Source organism: Borostomias antarcticus (genome assembly GCF_949987555.1).
Source record: "Borostomias antarcticus genome assembly, chromosome: 29".
In the NCBI taxonomy this organism is placed as follows: domain Eukaryota; kingdom Metazoa; phylum Chordata; class Actinopteri; order Stomiiformes; family Stomiidae; genus Borostomias; species Borostomias antarcticus.
The window spans coordinates 3,561,622-3,575,494 of record NC_140262.1 but is presented as its reverse complement, the minus strand read 5'-3'; the positions used below and the strand labels follow the sequence as shown (position 1 = coordinate 3,575,494).

The 13,873-nt window shown below is 46.2% G+C and overlaps 1 protein-coding gene across 1 annotated transcript; it reads right to left on the bottom strand.

The window, feature by feature from the left end:
- Positions 1–890: 890 nt before the first annotated feature.
- Positions 891–2,915, bottom strand: dlx3b (distal-less homeobox 3b; the record flags this gene model as incomplete). Its single annotated transcript, XM_084459963.1, has 3 exons — positions 891–1,199; positions 1,676–1,860; positions 2,576–2,915. 3 exons carry the CDS (start codon positions 2,913–2,915, stop codon positions 891–893), a joined length of 834 nt encoding a protein of 277 aa, XP_084316089.1.
- Positions 2,916–13,873: the final 10,958 nt, after the last annotated feature.

The window sequence follows — 13,873 nt, the reverse complement described above, 5'->3', positions numbered from 1 at the left end:
CTTTGAATAAATAGCCTATCAAAGTAGCCTATCAAATTTGACTGTAGGCGGCTACAGTAGCCTATTTGGTTTAAAATGTCATTCATAACCTGTTAAAACTATTAAAACTAATTTACAAACCCTAAATTATTGTTCTGAAGGTTGATAAAATAGTGCAGAAATCAACAACAACAATAATAATGTGTTGGATTGTAATGCATAATATTAACACAGAAAACACAATATTCAATGAATAACTTTATTCATTTGGACAGAAAGGCAATAATAGTATACTAATTACATGAATATAAAAAGGTTTGGAGGCACCACAGTGCAGTCTTTCCATTTCAAAGTAATATGATCGTAGTGGTTCTGCTTTTTATAAACACATATGTACAGCCTTCAAAATTTTTTACAAATTGATATAAATATAACCTGAGTTTCAGACTCGTGCTCTGCAAACCTATGATGTAACCTAGGCTAAATGTTCGCATATGAATCAACTGCACAATTTTGTCATTATTCGGTTGTTGTTTTACTTGTTAAAACAGGAGTTTGCGTATTCATTTACAAAAGAAAATAAAAGAAATAGGACAACGGAAGCGATAAATAATTTAAAACCACGCCAGACGTCCTTTAAATAGGCTACAACAAGTGATTCGACATCCCTTATGTGCTTGTGAATCTGAAATTAAATCTGAGTTGTGAAATATTCCCGCGGTACAGTGGTTTACCCAGCGTTTCAGGGACATGTTACGCTGAACATTTAATCCAACAGAGTCAACGTTTCATCTCTGTCAGGCCTAATACTCCCAGTCCAGCCATCCTGTACTTTTGGAGCTCTGTGAAGTCAGTGGGTGTATAGGCTACTGTAGATGGGCCTGGTATTAAAACTCTGGGTTAAGTCTTTGTTAGTAAACGGCTCCAACGCTTTGCTGTGGAACTGGGTGATGCACTGCGGTCGGATGCTGTAGATGTGATCCCTGTTGGTACCAGTGATTGTTATAATCCTCCAGGTATGGGGGCGACGAGCTGTGGGGCGCCTGCGGGACCTGAGGCCTGGTGGTGGGGGTGTGAGCGTTATTGTCCCAGACCGCGGGGGAAGGCGGGGAGTTGCATGCCATGGAGTCGCTGGCGTTTGGACTGTGGTCAAGAGGAACCTCGCCGTTCTTGTACAGCTTCTTGAACTTGGACCGCCGGTTTTGGAACCAAATCTTGACCTGCAACAAGAAGATCACAATATTCAATGAATGATCATATAATGTACTAGTATAATTTTTTTTTTTATAGAACTACAACTACATAGTAGTCTAGCATTAAAACGAAATATAGGCCTACTTTTCACATAATTTAGTCAACCTAATGAAATATAAATAGGTCAATAAATGTCTGCACGGAAGGCCTGGAAATTTGGCTAAAATCACAAATCATTAGTGAGAACACATTTGAACATTATTCAAATGCATTTCTATATATATATAGCCTATATATAGCCTAACTATTATTTATTGTTTTAATAGGCTTATCAGGATAAATAATAGGACCTATGCCAATACGTTTTCACCCTGACAATAAAACTACATATGGCCGTAAAATGAATATTCGAGAGGTTTCTATCTAACAGTAGTGGGTTTTCACATGTTGGCCTACTGATAAAACACTGCTGAATGCCTAATGTGAAGCGGCGCATGTTTACCTGTGTCTGCGTCAGGCCGAGCTGCGCGGCTAGCTCGGCTCTCTCCGGGAGCGCCAGGTACTGCGCCTTCTGGAAGCGTCTCTGCAGCGCGGCGAGCTGGTAGCTGGAGTAGATGGTCCTGGGCTTGCGGATCTTCTTCGGCTTTCCGTTCACCATACGAACTTCAGGCTCGGGTTCTTCTTTCACTAAAAAATCAGAGTAAAAATGGGACCATAAGCTCTCGGTCGAGAGAATAAGTTGATAACAGCAATGACAATAATATCAGGAAATACTACCATGTCTGTCATCAATAGGGTAATGCTTATACGTTAGGATATTATCTCCATCACCATTGTTAGGTCTACACTTAGTGTCATGGAATATGACATTATGTTTATGAGTGTTGCACATGACAATGCCTAGCAAGTTAATCGCGCAATAACAAAAACTAAATGATGACTAAATTGTCAGTAGGCCTAAGCTGTCCATAATGGCTAATAACTGTGTAATGATATACACATACAGGACAAATTACTGCAATCAAACCGTGATTGTTTTATGACCAGCTGTTAATAACTGGCAATTATTCGCATAACAAAGTTCAACAACTACAATGAAATACTAGGCCTATCCTCTCAATAAACGTGGTGCCCTATCTATATATAATTTTCCAGCACAAAGACAAACGTGCTTCTTCAGCGTTCATTCACAACACATAAAGTGTTTTTCCATAATGTTTCTCCAACTAAGAAATAAGTGTTGTATCCATAGTTATAAAAAAAAGAAAGAAAAATATAAGAAAAAGAATTGCTCAAGACCTTTGACCAAAGGACAATGCAAACGTTCAGTAAACCTCAAAAATCTCGCTCACATTAGCAAATGTGACCCTGAAGCACAATCAAGAACATTCTTCAATCTTACCTGAGCCCTGGGGTGAAGCCTGGAGGTCTCTGTTATAATGTCCATATTGTCTGTAGGTATTTGTGTATGGGTATTCGGATTTAGCGGGGTAAGATCCCGCACCCCCCATTCCATTTAGATTAAATTGGTGATGGTAGGAATTCATGGGCTGCCCGTAGGCTTGACTCTGGTAATATTCGTGATGGCTATGGGCCGTCTGTCCACTGTAGTAGCCCATGTCCGTGACTGAAGACTCGGGGAGAGTCGGAGAGTCTTTGGAGTTCGGGTGGCAACTCATAGATCCGGGGAGATCGGTCAAAATGCTTGCTATTTTCTTCTCATAAGTCTGTCCGGCGCTCATCATGGGTCGCAGCCCTCCAGAGAAAAGAAAGTCCACGGTAATTCTGGGTCGCAGTAGTCAAAGAAACGGCGAGGAGTAGAGCAGAAGCGGTGCGCTCTTAACGCGCGTCCTTGGAGAGCTCAAACTCTCTCAGCTGTAGCAACTTGGTTGTGGCGGTGTTCTGCCCCAGTGATACTGAGTTATAGACAACTGGGCTGGAAGCTGCGCTCTCATTGGCTCCTGTGGACAGTTTTTTTTTCTGCCTCTCTCTTACCCTCAAGGCGAAATGGTGGCGCTCTGCTAAACTCTACCCAGCCGCAGTGTGTGCCTCCACACGCATCCCCTTTGGCGCGCCGTGTCTGGCGTTTGGAGACGGGTTATTGTTATTTTCCCGTTGACATCAAGAACTGAAAATGAACATGCACCTCTCAGAGATCCTGAAGTCTTCAGTAGGCCGACTGGTAGGCTAGGCTAAAAGACCAAGCCCAAAGTGTGCTCTTGAAACTTTATCCCAATGTAGACTGAGTGTCTGCTCTATTGCCTACCTAATGTTTTCTTAAGGGACCTAAAACGTTGCATTCAGCTGCTAACGTGCCCCAATGCATTCATATTCAAATACGTCGTCGGGCAGTGCGCTTTGTGAAAGAGATCGAAATGATCCATTGATGAGGCATTGAAACCCATCGATTGCCCTTGGGGGAATTCTTTTGTTGCACCGTGTGCGTGCGTGTGTGTGTGTGTGTGTGTGTGTGTGTGTGTGTTGGGGTGGGGGCGGTCTGTGTGCGCACGCCCGCGTAGCCACTGCAATTCCATCAAATCAGTAGACTGCAGATGTGTAATTCTTCAATGAATTATGATCACTGAACAATAATATACCTCTCAAGTGTTTGATGACTTACCGTTATGATCCTTCTATGACTAGGCTACATATAACCCACTGTCCAATCCAGTCGAGTCTGATCCAGGGAGTGTTGAATATATGGTAAAGACTGTCCCCTAGTGTACATCTTTATGGCTAATGGTTGTGTGTACAGGTGGTCCCCACCTCCAACACCGCCCCTCTGAGTATGCACCTATCTAAGGCTAGTCAAGTATGCTTACATGCATGCTAGTCAAGTATGCTTACATGCATAACTGCCCCTGTATCCTGACAACTAGGGCCTAGGCCTTCACAGGTAGACCATGACCAAACGGGCTTCAGGTAAAGATCTAGCCTACATCAAGCATTGTCCCTGATACAACACTTTGGACAATGTCAGTTTAAACACGAGGTTCTACTGCCCCCCTCTGGTACGGTGATGTACAAACATCCGCATTGATACCGAAGTCTGGTAAGAAGGCAAAAGCCACTTGTCATGCAGTTCTCTCTATGCACACATAGCTGTCAGCGGCCTTGGTTAGGTAAGTATGATTATTATGGGATGGCACGTAGCTCAGGAGATAGAGTGGCCAGCTGGGGTCCCCTGCCACCCAGCCTCCGGAGTGTGACGAAGTGTCCTTGAGCGAAACACGAAACCCCAAAACTGACGTCCGGCAAGGTGGGGTAGTACCTAGAACTTATACCTAAACCAAGAAGGTGTCTGGGCCATTCTGTGCGGGCACTGGGCCCCGTGTTCGCAAGGGGTTCCTCCCTAAGAACCCAATATGAAAAACATGCAATTGTAGTGCAATTCACTATCCAGCAGGTGGCGCACATGTCACATCATAGCAGATTTAAAGTGTGAATGATAAAAACTACGGAATGCCTACTGCTGAATGTCAGCGTTATCTCGACTCTGAGGTCAGCTGTTAGAACTGTAGAACTGCTAGATGGATTATTTTGTTTCTCTCCTACTGTAAGCATGGATAAATAAACCCTCTGACCTTCCTGCAGCAGCAATCAAACACTCATAACATAATGTTACAATAATGTGAATGAGCTTTTGTGGAAATGTTCTGTTCCTCATCCAATGTTTTAAAGTGGAGCTCGTGGCTGTTTTCCAGGAAAGGACAAAGGCTCTCCCTATAAACCAGTCATTACAAAGGCTCTCCCTATAAACCAGTCATTACTGCCAAACTAGATGTTGTTCCAATGGCTGTCTGGACAGAACTCACCTTTAGTCAAGAACATTACAAATTGATCCATTTTCCTTCTTAAGAGCTATGTTCTGTCCCAAGACTCTCAAATCGTACTTACAGTAAGCTGTGTGATTACGGAAGCCCTCTTGGGCCAAAAGGAGCAACACTAATGTCACTGACCAACAGACCAAGGCATGTAGGAGTATCACAAGGCCAAAGAGGTGGCTTGTCTGATACTCCCACAAGACACTGCTAACATGACAATGGTCACATTTATCACAAGCAGGCAAGTCGAACTCTCACTCTAGTGAGTCGTTGAAGACCTACCTCCCCCTGTTCCTTATACAATAAATTTACTTATTTAGGCTTTTTATAGTCCTACTTCCTCCCTATCTAAGTCTGCCTCCAGTCTCATGGGGGGGCGTCATGTTGTGTGCATCGTTTGTGGCTGCCATAATAGCCTATTGTCTAATAGTGTGGTTGTGTGTCTACAATAGCTAGAATGGGGAGGGGAAAGTTCCATGTTGAGTTTTAGAATGATACCAGATTATTACAGGGAACGTCTTCGGCATGTACAAACATGCATGCCTGCCCACACGTATGAACTCTCACTCAATGGGAAACTCTCTCTCTCTCTCTCTCTCTCTCTCTCTCTCTCTCTCTCTCTCTCTCTCTCTCTCTCTCTCTCTCACTCTCGCACACACACACACACACACACATACACGCCGAGGATGTTTAGAATTTAATTAAGAGAGGTCAGTGACACAACAACAACAAACCCTTGCTTCTCTTCCTACCTCTTCCTCCCCACACTAACCGACGTCATTTCATTTCCCTTTGAGAACCTCCAGACGGGGGCTCCTTTAGGTGGTGAGGTGAGACTACTGGCTACTTTGAGTTTGAGCTGATTAGACTGAACGGGTGGCTGGATTAGGGAGTCACAGCACACCGATATTGCTCTCTCTCTCTCTCTCTCTCTCTCTCTCTCTCTCTCTCTCCTCCCTCTCTCCTCTTAGGGAGTTCGGAGCACACTGATATTGCTCTCTCTCTCTCTCTCTCTCTCTCTCTCTCTCCTCTTAGGGAGTTCGGAGCACACTGATATTGCTCTCTCTCTCTCTCTCTCTCTCTCTCTCTCTCTCTCTCTCACTCTCTCTCTCTACCTCTCTCTCTTTCTCTCTCTCTCTCTCTCTCTCTCTCTCTCTCTCTCTCTCTATGGTTGGAGATAAAAAAGAAGAGCGGTCAAGGACATGGAGGCTTCTGTCCCGTGTCTGAGTCAGTCGTTCCCCAGCTCTCTCAGTGGAAGAGCGCTCTGCCTACGACACTTCCCAGATAGCAAGCGGATCTGGGCCATATACAGGCCAGATCTGGCCCTTGTGGCTTAGTTCCGGCCCATATATGGCCCAGAATTATTACACATCCGCTTGCTATCTGGTTTTCCTGAAGGGAAAGTGACCATTTCCAACTCACGCACGGTCCATGTCTTCTGTCCACAGCGAGACATTTCCACCGTAAGACACGTCGCCGTCTAATAATAAGCCACGGTCATTATAACCAAATTGGCCGCCGCGCAATAGTCAAGATCACCTTACAGCATCGAGGCTCTGTGAAGGCCGTGGCTCACTGCGGCCGAACCACTCTGTCTCTTCCACTAAGCTTGAAACTCAGCACCTCCCGTAAAGAAGGCTGGACCTCGTCTTGGACACAGTACTGTACGTCCCTGACCGTAGCAATGGCACCGCGGCCGTCCCACGGGTCCTGTAACCGGGCCCGGACCCAGTCACGGCTCAGCTACATGTAACAAAAGGCCGCAGCGTTCACATGCTCTTTCACACTGAGTCTGTGTGTGTGAGTGTGTGTGTGGGGGGGGGCGGAATCATGTGTGTGTGTATTATGCATATATGTGTGTGTGTGTGTGTGTGCGTGTGTGTGTGGGGGGGGGTGCAGGGCGGAATCATATGTGTGTGTATTATGCATATGTGTGTGTGTGTATGTGTGTGTGCGTGTGTGTGTGGGGAGGGCGGGGCGGGGCGGAATCATGTGTGTGTGTATTATGCATATATGTGTGTCTGTGCATGTGTGCATGTGCGTGCGTGCGTGTGTGTGTGTGTGTGTGTGTGCCAGGAGGATAGGCTCCCAGGTAAAGCCTGGATAATGTGTTCCCAGGGGTGCACAGCTGCTGAAGGAGTCACATAGAGATAATAGGAGACAGATGTGCCCAGATGTTAGAGGGGGATACCCCTCACCATACACCACACACACACACACACACACACACACACACACACACACACTGTGTGAACTCCAGCTCTTTTCCACCCACACGATGTACGGAACGTCGCCAAAGACAAAAGCTCTCCCTGGTATTGACCATCTGCTGGCTGTAATGGAGCTTTAATGACGTTCCTCTCTCAGTGGCCGAGCTCAAGAGTGAACACACTTCCGCTCCCAACGCCCGCGCTCGCTCACCCGCCCCCTCCACGCCCCCACCAGCCTCCAACCCTGCAGAGCATTAAACACAGGAGGGACCCTTGATGTGTGTGTGGGTGTGTGTGTGTGTGTGTGTGTGTGTGTAGGTTTGTGCGTGTGTGTGGGGTGGGGGGGGTGTATGTGTGTGTACAGTATGTGCGTGTGTGTGAGTCTGTGTGCGTGTGTGTGCACGTGCACGTGCATGCATGTGTTTACATATATGTGTGTGTGTGTGTGTGTGTGTGTGTGTGTGGGTGTAGGTGTGTGTGCGTGTGTGGGGTGGGGGGGTGTATGTGTGAGTCTGTGTGCGTGTGTGTGCACGTGCACGTGCATGCATGTGTTTACATATATATGTGTGTGTGTGTGTATGTGTGTGTGTGTGTGCGTGTGCGTGCGTGTGTGTTGTTATAGACTCAAGTGTCTCCATCAGGACCATTAGAACAGTCCAGTCTGTCCAGGTCCACAGATTCTAGGTGCTCACATACTCATTATCAATAATGAAGGAAATTGGTTTCAATGGAGGAGAACTGATAAGATCGTATAGATAGAATACAATGTGCCAGCTAAATTGAATCAAAGATTAATGTTCTCAGGAAAACGTTTGCTTTCAGCAATTATAATGATAATAATGGGGCATTTGCAGTATCCTCAGTACTCAAGATCTCGGGGCTCCTCAGTACTTAAAGATGCTTAAATGAGTGGCCACTGAAAAATTGCAGCGGGTTGCAAACCAACAACCCCCCTGGTTACCCAGAGACCGGGGCTCTGACCCTTGCTCCATCACATGCCAGTCAAGATTTGTAACATTGTAGGCCTACTGGGCTAATTGACTCAGCCGTGCCAACTTACTGTGAGCAACACCAGTCCGGCAAGCTGGACAATGCCCCCCTGCCAAAAAGGCGGCTCTCGTTAGAAGCCCAGCAATGTGAGTGCTGTCTGTGTCCAGGCTGCTAGACTGGCATCTTCCTTCTGGGGTTTGGCTCCGTTCGCCCTTTTGGTTAGAATAGACCCTGTTGTTCTACTTTTAGCTCAATGGACATCTCTCTCTCTCTCTCTCTCTCCTTCTCTCTCTCTCTCTCTCCTTCTCTCTCTCCTTCTCTCTCTCTCTCTCCTTCTCTCTCTCCTTCTCTCTCTCTCTCTCCTTCTCTCTCCTCTCCTTCTATCTCTCCTTCTCTCTCTCTCTCTCCTTCTCTCTCTCCTTCTCTCTCTCTCTCTCTCTCACACATACACGCACGGACACATGCGCAAACGCGCGGACGCACAAACCTACGCGCACTTCAACACGTTTACCATGTGCACTGCATCTCTGCGTGTTGCTCTGTCTAGCCACCTTACAGAACAGTTGACTCCGCCATCCGCAAAATCCTCCGAACACGTTCAGCCGGACAGTCAGGTGGACAGACCAAGACCACCGGTATCCCGTCTGGTACCAGCGCCAGAGAGACCACGAGGCATCTACCGCCCCTGGAAACACCAGCCCCTAACCCTAACCCTAACCCTGGAAACACCAGCCCCGTCAACAAGAATTACATTTATTCTAGAACTCTCTCTTAACCCAGAGTGGATGAGGTGGATGAGGCCTGGAGAGGTCGTCTAGAAACAGCTGTTTGGGGGCTGATCAAAAGACAGACCTCCTTTTTTCCTCCTCCAGGCCCTTTGGTCCTTCAAACCCTTCAAGTCTCTTATACTCCGGACCTCCTCCTGGGTGGGACTTTGCTGCCAAGAGAGGGGTAAGGCAATGACAAGACTCAAGCTTGACCGGGCGCTGCATTGATCTGTAATGATTGAAGTTGTGCTTGTGTTCTGAGTTCCAGAATTTGATGCCGTTCAGAAGTTGTTATGCACTGACTGTAAAGATGAATTTCCTGAAAGGACTAAATAAACTAAACTAAACTAAGTTGAACACTTTCACTTTTAGTTCTTATACAAGTAATGAGCCAAAATACATTTCTCTGTTCTAGTCAACTTACCCCCAAGTGTTCAATTTGTGCTCCAACTGTGATCCGGTTGAGTTTGACCTCTCACCCCGATCCACTCTTATTGGTTATTGGGAAACTGTGAGCATGAAGCCTTGGTTACCACATGCATGTGCTCTCTCCTCGAGTGCTCGAGGTCGATGGTAGAGATTACCTGCTGGTGAAGAGCAAGGAAACTCAAGGCTCTGCCTTTATTATTCAAGAACAGAACATGAGATATTTAATTCAAAATCCCCACTAATGCCAAAGTATGAATTGGTGACCTGACGGACCTAGAGAGAGTAGTCATAGAAACCAGCGTAGCCATGGATTTGATATCAGCCATGCGTGTCGAGCGTCTGAGTTCAAAAGCTGTGACAGGATTTTTCTGTTCATGAGAGGAAAACTATGGCGCCGTCTTGTGAAAGGACTTTGACCAGCACCATGTACTGTCATTTCTCCAGGCATGTCCGAGCATGGAGGATTCTGGGAGTTCCCGACTCTGTTCCTTCCTCCTCCCGAGTCGTCGCACTTCCCGCCTCAACTTCCACATAACTCAACCTATAGGCCTCAGAACGAAAACCACAAAACTCAACCCTACAGGGCTCAGAAAGAAAACCACAAAACTCAACCCTACATGCCTCAGAAAGAAAACCACATAACTCTCTCTATGTCACAACTTTCAAGTTAGGTTGAGCCGTAGTGCGTCTGTCAACAACCATGCTTAATCTAGCCACTCGAGTAAGTTGACGCATAAATATTTGGGGCCCCCAGGGGGCTTTTATACACTCACCCCACCCCTCCTGTCCTGTCCTGTCCTGTCCTGTCTTGTGTTTCTCCAGGGTTCCCAAGGGAGTGATTGACAGGGTGAAAGCCCTGGAGCCCTGGAACAAGGGAGACTCGTTCCATATTTACCACATCGGAAGTAGGACAGCGTGTGGAAGTGTCACGGGGTGGATTCTGCCCTGTCAATTTAATGTGTGATTTAAGTGTGTTTTGGTTTGGTTTGGGTGTATTAATTAGGTTTGCTGTGAGTTATTTTAATGCATTTGATTTCAGTTGCAGTGATGCCTTTAGGTTTGGTTTGCTGTGTACTTGCCTACACCCGGGTCCCCAGATAGCAAGCGGATGTGTAATGATTCTGGGCCATATATGGGCCGGAACTAAGCCACAAGGGCCAGATCTGGCCTGTATATGGCCCAGATCCGCTTGCTATCTGGCTCAGCTGTAAGCAGATGTGCGGGGACAGCGATGTTTGAGTGGAGCCGTAGGGCGACTGGCGCCCGTTAGCCTCCAGCTGACCAGCCAGATAGACTACCATGTATAAAGAGACGGCCGCAGACATTTTGTTTGTTCCAGCTGCTGACGGACGTGGGCCGCAAAGACGGGCGCCCGGACCAGCGGCCACGAATGGACATTTTAACCTGGGCCCATCCAAGGAATGTTATTATTCTCAATTACTAGCTAAATTGTATTTTTCTGTTCCAAACGTGGCCTCATCTGGCTCTTGCTAGTACACTGCTCCACCCTCTCATCAGAATCTAGTGTGTCTTTGAGCCTCGCATTGAGTTCCCCAATTTCCCTACAAAGTTGGGCGGCGTTGTCTGTAGCTTGGCCGCCTCACTGAAGGACCACTCAGCTACGCTAATGAGTTCTATTTCTGTTCGAGCAAACATACTTCCACGTCGGTATATTGTTCTAGGAGGCCTTGGGAAATTCAAGCAACGTACTGTACCTTGTAGCGCTGCATGTGTTCACATAGATAGACATCGTAGATATGCCAGCGTATGACCGCAGTGTACACATACCACCCACAGTACTACAGGGCATTGTTATCTGCCGAGCAAAGTGGACTGTGACTGTGTCCCCCCCAACTCCCAGCGAGGCCTCCCTGTGTTTGCTTTGCCTCCGAGTCCCTGCCTGTGCCCCCCACCCTGCCTGGTATTAATGAATGGACATTTAATGATCCGAGAGAGCCACTCAATTGAGTGGAAAATGCGCAGGTCCGTAGAGCAGGCCTAGGCCTTGTCACAGGAAACAAAGGCCCCCACTCAGCATTTACACACTCTGAGAAGAGAGAAGGTGAGTGAGAGAGAGAGAGAGAGAGAGAGAGAGAGAAGAGAGAGAGAGAAGGAAGAGAGTGAGGTACATATTCCATGAGTTATCGTACTATGACGTAAAAGTGAAACTAAGCTTACTGACAAGGTGGATTCACTCAAAGAGACAATATACGTGGGTATAAATATTATAGATTTTCTCCTCAAACTGACCAAAAAAATACACCCGGCTTCCTGATTCTAGGAAGTTAATGTCTTGCTTTTGATGTTTTACTTAAGATAAAATCAGATTTACAGTTGACACTGGACCTCTCTACAGTACAGTGATCTACAGTACCTCTCTTTTCAACATTTGCTTTGAAATACTGGTAGAAGAATGTTATCTGTCTAGCACACAGCATTTGATATATTTTCCCCAAATAAGTTTATTAATGCTAGTAAAACATAACAGATCTATAGCATTATGAAGCATTCTCATAATAAACATTGTCCCAAACCAATGGCTCAGGATACCACAAAACAAAGACAACAGTCTACAGTTACACGCGTGTCCAAAACAAAACCATCCTTTTAAATTCCGTTTTTAAGTTTAAGATATTTATTTACAGGTCTTACGAGGCAGGTCATAAACAAATGACCATGTGGTCAGCGAGGAACCACAGGAGACACTTTATCAAAGGAGGACAGGAAACAGGAAGTGTGTTTATGAGAGGACGCAAGGATGACCGCAGACCCAGGCCGCCTCCCACGGAAGAGGCTCTATCACGGGGACTCCGTAAATCATACCAGCTCACTTACCCCAAGGGGTGTGTGGGTGGGGGGAGGGGTTGGTGGGGGTCATGGTGCTGTGGCCTTTCTCCTGGATTCACTGCCCTCCCCCCCCAATTGTGTCATCATTCACCAGAGAGCTCCAGTAGATTAGATTAGGCTTCATCACAGTGTCTATACATCACCTTTACTACCCTGTAACTCCAACCCATAGCCTAGGTGAAGAATAGGGGCCCGGTTAAATGGGATTAAGTGGAGGCTGATTACAAAATAATCCAACTGACAAGTTTGCAATATCTCAGTGTCAGTGTAATTTATGGGGACAATTTTGAAGCAATGGACAGCAATGTTCCCTCCCTTGGGCAATATCATTGTCATCCATCTGTGTGTGTGTTACCCTGTGTGTGTGTGTGAGCCAGGACAGCCGTGCGCGTCGAAGCGGACTTGTTCTTGCGTGTCGTTAACTAGGAGGCCTGAATGGTGAGAATGTTTACGTTTAGTCTTCCAAGACTGCGCTGCCCCCTTAGCAAACATTACAGGCTGGTTATGGTATGGGGGTCCGAGGGTACGGAGGCACTGATGAGCGAACTCCATGAAAGTAAGGTTGGTCAAATCTTGTCCAAACTCCATTACTCCTACAGACTCAGAGGACATTGTTTTCTTCCGTTTTATCTGCCACTCGTTTCTATGGGAGAAGACTATCATAGACTGGTTTCTATGGGAGAAGACTATCATAGACTAGTTTCTATGGGAGAAGACTATTATAGACTGGTTTCTATGGGAGAAGACTATCATAGACTGATTTCTATGGGAGAAGACGATCATAGACTGGTTTCTATGGGAGAAGACTATCATAGACTGGTTTCTATGGGAGAAGACTATCATAGACTTGTTTCTATGGGAGAAGACTATCATAGACTGGTTTCTATGGGAGAAGACTATCATAGACTGATTTCTATGGGAGAAGACTATCATAGACTGGTTTCTATGGGAGAAGACTATCATAGACTGGTTTCTATGGGAGAAGACTATCATAAACTGATTTCTATGTGAGAAGACTATCATAGACTGGTTTCTATGGGAGAAGACTATCATAGACTGACGTGCTTTGAGATAAGGGCAGGGCGCTGTGATTGGCTAAACTCCCCCTCAGCCGTTTAAACAGAGCCCTGTTGTGACTGGCCTCTGGCTGAAGGTCAAGCAGATGTCAGGCAGTAATTCCACTGACCTGTTGTCTCTCCTCTCAAAGTCCATAGATATACGATAGAAAAACGTACCTTGACGAATGCGGCCTCAGTCTGTTATCACGTCTAAGCCTTTCTCTATATGTGAATGTGTTCCAGCTTGTGTCCCGTGTAAAAACTCCTGGGCACTCAGCCAGTTCACGCTCAATCTCCATTCAAATAAGTACTTATAAAGTACTAAATTCCACATCGCTGTCTCCCCCTAAGGAAACACATTCACAGGACTGTGCATTTGGGATGAAGTGAATGAATCAGAGGGATGGAAAGTAAATGAATCAGCCCTGAGAGCATTTTTTAGAAAAATGATAAATTCCACTTCCTCTTCTACTGTAAAAAGGTGCTGATAATGTGGCTTGTGGTATTTGAGAATGACTGACAGGCACACAGTTTTAATGCTCTGAGCCTGTGGCATTAGACAACAAGGATTTTTT